The 8,693-nt window shown below is 36.8% G+C and overlaps 1 protein-coding gene across 1 annotated transcript; it reads right to left on the bottom strand.

The window, feature by feature from the left end:
- Nucleotides 1-388: 388 nt before the first annotated feature.
- On the bottom strand, nucleotides 389-6,482 carry morf4l1 (mortality factor 4 like 1). The gene is made up of 12 exons (XM_083917128.1): nucleotides 6,362-6,482; nucleotides 4,528-4,574; nucleotides 4,355-4,422; nucleotides 4,178-4,264; nucleotides 3,802-3,879; nucleotides 3,641-3,666; nucleotides 3,391-3,482; nucleotides 3,024-3,125; nucleotides 2,850-2,938; nucleotides 2,549-2,721; nucleotides 870-954; nucleotides 389-781 (listed from the first exon to the last, which is right to left on the bottom strand). Exons 1-12 carry the CDS (start codon nucleotides 6,399-6,401, stop codon nucleotides 697-699), a joined length of 972 nt encoding a protein of 323 aa, XP_083773254.1. The 5' UTR covers nucleotides 6,402-6,482; the 3' UTR covers nucleotides 389-696.
- Between the last annotated feature and the right edge of the window lie 2,211 nt (nucleotides 6,483-8,693).

The following is an 8,693-nucleotide window of genomic DNA, read 5'->3' as shown; positions in this document are numbered from 1 at the left end:
TTATGACATTTATCTTCTTTCTTCCATCACCTTCTTCCATATCCCCTACCTGACCTGATATGGAAGGACTTTCTCTCAAGTCTTATCTTATGTCATGAGATCGGCTCATATGTGAAATCTCGGGTTATGCAATTGTGATTGTTTATCTCAATATCCATTCCATTGAAAGATGATAAAATATTAAATATTGCCCAGCCCTACAACAGTAGAAAAAGACAACAAAGTGGTATATTGACACACGTGTGTTCACTTCACTTTTCCTGATTACACTTCAAATAAAAAGATGCACCAACAACTTGAGAATTAGACTTTTATTAGAAAATGATGACAGCCTACAAGACAAACTTAGCCAGCATCTGAACCAAGACAGGAAACAAAAAAGAAATCATGATGAAATTCTTCTCAAAAGATCTTGGTAAACCACCTGACAAAACAAGTATCATAGAAACTAAAAAGTGGTACTCAAAAACATACCAATACAGGAAGAGCGTACTCAGCAGCTTTCCACATGAAAGAAAATGAATTTGTCCAGGGATTCGCGTGACATCTTGCTTTGATTCTTCCTCAATAAATCAACAGATCTCGCACAATCCGTCCTCCGAAGGCTTTCTGTGAAATCACATCCTTTCGACAGGTAAGAATGTTGTCTCCGAACTTCAACGCACAAAGGCCTCAAATCCTTAAAATAAAAAAAACTTAAACTGCCTTGCGGTGGTATTCTGGAGGGGCAACTTCATAGTCACTTGCATTGAAGAGCGATGCAGAGTTCTTTACAAGATACCTGGAATGGAGTTACATTTTTGTCTTCATTTCTGCTGCAGATGAATCAGTACGAGCCTTCATATAAATAACCGTTTGTGAATACTCACTTGAGGAAGTCTTGTAGATAACTGAGCAGCAGTGCAAGGCTCTTCTCATCCAAGGGAGTGTACGCCAGCATAGCTCCAATTCTCACTTTGAAAACCAAACAAGGACAGAATTTTACACTCCACATGGCCTCGAACCTCATCTTGATTTATAGTAACTAAAAATTATAATGGATTGGATTTAATGTTTCAGATTGACTGATCCTCAAACAGGATTCAAGTGATTGAAACAGCAGAGAACACAGTCATAACGGAAGACACAGATGAAAACAGGGGAAAGAATTGTATGTGAGAGAAACACTCATATCTAAAATATGTGTAGTTGATGTGACTAACGAGAGTATTTCATTATTTTGATGTACAAGAGCACAACATAATACTAACTGGCTTGAACTGGACAACAATGCACAGATTTTCTGATTGAAATGGTTACAACAAAAGTACAAGGCTTTTCAGAGTGAATTTCTAAATACCAGCTTTTGCTTTAAAGAATTTTAGAAATAACTGAACTCGGAACTAAAAAATATGAGTGAAATGTTTGTTTCAAGATGTGGTGTTTTATGTTAACAATATGGGAGCTAGAGTTGAGTGTTAAGTAAACATATTTTAAAGCTTTTTCTAGACTAGGAGCTACACTTTGGGGTAGCATTTCTTCTTCGTACTATAGCCCGACCTCTCTTTGAGGCTGATAATAACAGAGAGGTGAAGAGAAACAAGAACTTCTGGGTCCTGCCCCAAAACCTCATTTAAAACTCCATTACATAATAATATATAATAATAATGACATCACTAATAACTAAAATCCATCCTTGGAACAGAGACTTTCTCAAACCTCATTTCCCTAATTCTACTTTATGACTGGGATAACCTCAGCCCCTTTCTGCAAACCTGAAATTATCTAGTCATTACCCGGTGGGGCTGTAGGTGAGAGGGCAAATGTCTGCTTCAGTCGGACGGGACAACAAACAGAGTTTATCCTACCAGCTGCTAATACTGAGAATGTTAAGTCTCCAAGTTAATACAGCCACCGGTTTAGTCATGGAGAGTGAATGGTGCGTGTTGACATTTCCTTGTTGCTGTAGCCAATACGGAAGAAAACAAACCTCCCATGGTGAAGGAGGGTGATTTACACAAAGACGATAACGAAAAATGTCTAACTGGAGAGACAACGTTTGAGAACTTTTGTCAGGGAGGGAAATCAATCACATCCATTGGTGTGATGTAATCTGCCTAATGTCTAGGCCCCTGTGTCCCCCTGCCCTAAACCAAACAGAGGATTTCCAGTAAGTGAGAATGAAACAAAGAAACTCCTGACATTGTCCGGGGTTCACATGTGAAAATGTTTTTCCAGTCAGATTGCTAGAGATGTTTAAAGGAGCAGTGTGCAGGATTTGGTGACATCTAGTGGCAAGGTTGCAGATTACAACCAATTGGAAACCCTTCTGCTCACCTTTCCAATTAGAGAGCCTACAGTAGCCTTCAGGGTTCAGACAGGCGGTGAAAGCGCTGCGATATGTCAATTCTCAAGCGGGCAGAATCATATGATTGATATCCTATGGAATATAATCCTTTATACTGTTTATTATATATTATTTGTGTATTTTATTACCCGACCTGCTCACAATTGCTCTTCTCTAAGATACTAATACGACAGCAGAGTAATGTTGTGCAGGTGTTTTTACCAAAGAGTCTGAGTAGGTGAGGGGCACCGTAGATTTGAGACATCGACGTATCTGGGTGGTTGGCCAGGATGTCTGCGTACTGCGGCCTCTCAAATTTGTAAAGAAGTTGTGTCCCAAGCATGACACTGAAATATTCCCGGATACCAGCAACCACCTCGTTCACAGCAAACTCCCTGAGCAGTGAAGGGAAACAAGTCATGTTGTTGATGTTTTTCACTGCCTGCACATCTACAACAGCTTAATAAGTGTGAAAATAAAAACCCTTGCAGAGAAAATTACAGGTAACAATGTGTATTTTTACTTGCTGTCAGAGTTTCCTCTTGATTTCTTGTAGTTTGCATAATCTTCAAGGACTGCATCAACATTCTTTTTGGCAGGTAGGTGGAAAAGCTGTAGACATAAAACAACAGGAAACAGATAAATAACACAACCGTAATGTAAATACATGTGATAATAATAATGATTGTTCACAAACCTGTTTTTGCCGCGTAATCAGGTCCCAGTCATCTACAAGCCATGGTTTTAGTTCCTCAGGGATTTTTACTTTAACCTCCACTCGATTTATGAACGTCTCCTCCTGTGCAGACAGGAAGAGATTTAAGAAAGAAGCCACATGAAGCTTTTTATCACAATGTTTACACAGTTAATGCCATTCAAACCTCTGAAACATTTCATAAATCTGAGTGTTTCCACAAGAAAACTGCAACTACAGAGAATTCAACCTCTTACACTCTTACTTTCAGTGCAACTCAGTATAATTTGAAATTATACAAATAATTTCAAAGACACCACCAACCAGAAAAATCATTACTGGAATCAACTTGGTAGATTTATGAACTTACACTTTCAACAGTTGGATCAACACGTGCCCTCTTCTTTCTTGGAGGGTGGGTTAGGTCTCCTCCTGAACTCGTCCCTTCTCCTGCACCAGGAGCTACAAGATCGGAAACATACTTAGCTGTTATTCCTTTCATAAGAAGGAATACATGCCAGAGTAATTGTGACACCCTGCTATGACTCGGATTATGCTTGTATTTAGATAGCTGATGGAAACCTGCTGATTAATATTTTGGAGAACCGTGATATACTTACTCTTTTGTTTGTTCTTTTTGGTTTTCCTACAAAGACAAAACAAAATGGACAGGTGTTAAAATAATGAAAATAAATCATTAACAGGTATCACACCTCTAAAACAGTTTGGCAGGAGACATCCCAGCAGGTAACAGGTAGAATAACGTGTGACTGAAACTCACACATCGTTTTTCTGCGGTGCAGCAGGTATCTTCTTATTCGGCGCAGCACCCCTCATTCTTCCTTCTACATAATGGTCTCTAAATTAAGAAAACAAAACCGGTTCAATTACTTAAGAATACATAATTCACATCAAAGCTAGCCGTGGCAGTGCTGTCAATTTATTTAGACATAATGCACTGTTCTGTGTGTCCCAGTGTGTTTTAACATTAGGCATTTTATACCATGTAGAACACCATTTATTTTTCAACTAAAATAAAACATTGTCTTCATTTGCTCCCTTCGTAGACCTTGATCATAAAAAAACGTATTATAGTGTCATTTGTAAACACTAAAATTAGTCAAAAACTACCATTAAAAGCAAGCGAATGGACTTACTGATTGGCCCTCTGAAGCTCTTTCTGTTTCTGCAGATTACTGTCCACATACTTAAGCACTCTGCTTTCAGGAACCCATTCGTCCCAGCTGGAAGATAAAACACCAAGAAAGAAATTAAGCACATGGGAAATCTTTACTGTACTGTTATAGACTTTATTTATTTGAACCAAAACTTACTTCTTGTTCCAACCACTGTAATGAATAAAGTATTTGATTTGTTTGTCCTTGATGTTTATCTTAACACACTGCAAAGAGAGACACAATTCATTGTCAAAAAATGTTTATTTATTTATCAGAGACACAGAGGAGGATCACATGATCAGAGAAACGGGCTAACTAAGGCAGCCTACCTTAGCTTCGTAGAGCAATGGCCCATGAAAACACAGCACTCTTTCACCTGAACAGAGTGTTGGTGAATTAAAATCAGCATGAGAGCAGTCCAAGTAAAACACGATGATATTGTAAACCTGACTAAACTACTCACGCACACACAAGAACAATAATTACACCTTAAATTTTAATGCGCATTAGCAACCAACACTGCTCTCTTTCTGATTACCGAGAACAATCTTTACATCTAAGTTTAAGAGTTTTAGTCTCCAATGGGGACTCAGATCACATTAAATGAACTTGAGTCATTTAATGGAGCCCATTATCAATTCCTCTGTTGAATAGTTTGCAAAAATCGAAAAAAATGTAGCCTTTAAAACCCAGACCAGATAAAAACAGCCGATCCTCATATTTATGTTCGGTAAATAACTGAGATACTGATAATTAATACCTTTGTCGATTGAGTACCTATCCATAATCAACTATTCGACTAATCATCTCTTTCCTAATAAAGATAAATACTTGATGACTTGGGTTAGAGAACTTTAAGCCCATTGCATTAAGTCCAATAGACAGTCGTACTTTTTACACAAGTATATCTTAACTTACATTATAATATCTAAGATCATAGATACTGAATAAGTAACTTGGCACTGTCGTCATTGCAGATCAGAAACAAAGTTCACACAGCTCTAGTAAGGCAAGACCGATGGCCGTCCGACAGAGGTGGGTGCGCAAGATTACTGGATAAATACTGTATAAAGATATTATTAATAGTGATATTGCAACTTGCTGCTGCTCAAGGAGGAATTGCTGAGTCTCTGTCAACCAGAAATAAATCAGTGTGGTCTAGACCAGAGATCTTCAACAGGGGGTCCTCAGAGTTACTGCAGGGGGTATGCCAAATTGTTTCCCAATGTTTTTTTTCCCAAAAATATGTCTGAAAATATACATTAACATGAATGCATCGTACAAATAGCAAAGATAAATTTGTTATAAAATGAATAATACATTTAGACAACCTTGATGATTACTGGCTTATATGCAAGGTAGCCACAAAGGTAGCCATGCACAGATTAGTTGTTAAGCTGAAGGATTCAATGTTACTTCCAAATGTATGTTTCACATTTACATATGGTGTATAAATATACGAATATGTTAATACTGATTGTTGTAACATCTTAGTTGTGTATGCACCATACACTGTGTATAGGTTTTAGGCTACCCTAGCTGTAGCCCAGTCTAATATGCAACTCAATTTAATACAATATTTGTAGCAGGGGGTCCCTGTTTAATCTCGCTTTCAGTTAAGGGGTCCCTAGCCTACTACACTTGTTATGTTTTGATACTATAAATTAAAAAAATAATTGAATTAGTAACATGATTAACATTTCTCTTTTACAATGAATAAACTCAACGATTATCCAATAAATATTCGACATATATAACGATGAATTACTGAAATAATGAACTCGTTACTGGGTTACTGCTACACAGGAGAAACCACAGCAGACAGGTGGGCGGTGAAATCAATGGGCAGCAGCTTGCTAACGCTGCATGAATGAAGCTATTATATATTGAAGGCGAGCATCATTATCGCTAAACGCAAACCCTGTATGTAGCCGGTAGGTTACTGCTAACGTCGACGCTATAAAATAAAACACACACATACTAACGCTGCGAGTAACGGTGAGTGAGACCTGTTTTGTGCAGCAACAATAAAGGCTAACAGCGCTAGCGGTTCGGCGGCAGCAGCGGGGCTAAAGCTAAGCTAACCTCTGAGGTCTTTCCGACGGCTACAGCGTTTACCGACACCAGAAAATCCACCAGAAACGAACACAGACAACTTTTTACCTTCTTGAAATTTAGGTTTCGGGTCCTGTTTCGGCGCCATTCACGGACTAAACTATCAAAATATGGGGAAAATTGCTAGCTCCCATTCCAGTCTGAAACGGCGCCGCTCTCTAAAAACGTCATAACCAACGCGATGACGCATTAACGCCGCGACGGACGATGAACCTCACAGCCAAGCCAGATCACACCCCACTCTTCACCTATTGGAATAATAGATCTATAACATTAAGTCGTAAATCACTGTATTTCAGTGTATGGAGAGAAAATAATATTTGGTCCATATTGGATCTTATGGACAAGGAAGGAAAGATTCTATCCTATAATGAATTCTGTGTTAAATATGAGTTTACTCACCCTAAACGTCAATTTAGCAAAATAATAAAAGCTATCCCTAAATGCCTGATTAATCTTGTTCAAAACCAGCTGGAGTATGGAAATTTACAAATCCCCCGGCTTTAAAAAATACACACCTACTGGAGATTAAAAGTACACACAAATGTATAAGAGATTGCTTGCAGGAAGGGTTTCACTTTGACCCTGAGACCCAAGAGAAATGAAACCTCCCTAACTCAGAGTCAGTTAACCTCACTTAGAATTATATATCTGAAACTCCCAATACCATCCAAAGCAAAAGAGGTGCATTTTAAAACAATGAATAATGTGTATCCATCTGGAGATTTTCTACACCACAGATTTAACATTGACTTAGATGTAGGTGCGTTTTGTAAAAAGGCAATTGAAACCTTTAGTTTAGTTACACAGAGTTTCTGAGTGGCGGTGAAAAACTGGTTGACAATTTCTGGGCCAAGCTGATGAAATTACTCTTGGCGCCACAGGGGGAAATTTTGAAGAAAATTACACGGTGACTGTGGTTATTATATTGGGGACATTTTTTATTCATAAAAACAGATATTTAAAAACATTCCCTCACTTCCTAATATTTAATAGAGAATATAACACATACAGGAAATCCCTTGATAAAATGACAAGGAAGAAAGCACCAGTTTAAAAAAATATTATACTCAAATATACGGTAGGTTATCTAACGTATACTAAGCCCCTTTTCTGAAGAAGAAAAAAAGGTGACACAATCCCTGTTTATACAATTATCTGTGGTATTTTAATGCAACGTTACAAAGAAACACTTACGTTGTTTGTTGCTTTACCTTTTATGTAACTCTTACATCCATCTTATGTACAGTATCCACATACATGCATGTGATATGAATGGATTCCCGTGTTTAACTGTACTACATGTAATGTACTGAATTTTAAATTATTGCATTAAACTAATAAAAAAAAAAGATAAAATGTCATGTTACTTCTTTTTGGTTCGATTTACAGAAGTACCTTTTAATTTTTTTTGTAAAAAATTTAGTACTAACAAAGATGGTTTTTATGGTTTTAATTATTGACAATCCCAAATATCCAGCAGATGAAACATTGGTCATTGCAAAATAGTAAAATACTATATCCATAAAATGATTTGGCTTAACAAACATTTTATATTTTCAAAAATTCAGATTTTAAATCATACTTGACCATTATGGAAAACCTAAAAATAAAAAAATAATAAATTGGCAAAAACTATTAGATTATTTAGGTATTGATTCCCTTTTTTTTTACTGTCTTTGTGGCCTACATATACATTTATGTTATTATTATTCCTACATTTAGAAATGCATTTTTGTTACTGTGTATAAATCTGGAACGTGTAATAAAAGTAATATTTATATTGAATCTTTTCAATAAAAATATAAACAAAGATAAAATGCAGTGCTGATTCTGTGATGTGAAGTGAAAATAACCTTAATAATCTTTTTTAATATGTTTCTCGTTTGTAGCATGTAGTGAGATGATGTCCAAGTAAATTCAATCTTTTCCGGTTGGATTTTTTGATCAGAATGTTTTAGAAAAATAGTTTCCTGGATAAAGTTTTGAAGCGTTTAATATGAAAAGATACCCATAAGAGAAATGAAATAGCCTACAGGTCATTCCCCCAGACCAACTGCACCCCTGAAGGATTTTTATTCACATTTTAGTCGTTTCTGATGGTTTTAAAGGTTGTTTCAAACCCCTCATTCACTACTAGGAATATTCCACATCGACATTAAGTCTACTTGGTACCCAGAATAGTGCATTAAAGTTTCCGGGTTTGAATAAGGACAGGGACATTACATGCTTTCTAAGAACAGGATTCCTCTTTTCTCAGTCTATAAAACGTCTTTTGAGTCGTACCTTTAGTCGATGCGTTTTATTTCTTTAAATGTGTAGAATAGTATATGATGTGTATGATGTCGAATACTTGCTTTGCTTGTGTAATTTAGTTCAT

Source organism: Echiichthys vipera (assembly GCF_963691815.1).
Source record: "Echiichthys vipera genome assembly, chromosome: 7".
Taxonomy (NCBI): domain Eukaryota; kingdom Metazoa; phylum Chordata; class Actinopteri; order Perciformes; family Trachinidae; genus Echiichthys; species Echiichthys vipera.
The sequence above is the reverse complement of the archived record's forward strand: the minus strand, read 5'-3'. Positions and strand labels throughout refer to the sequence as shown.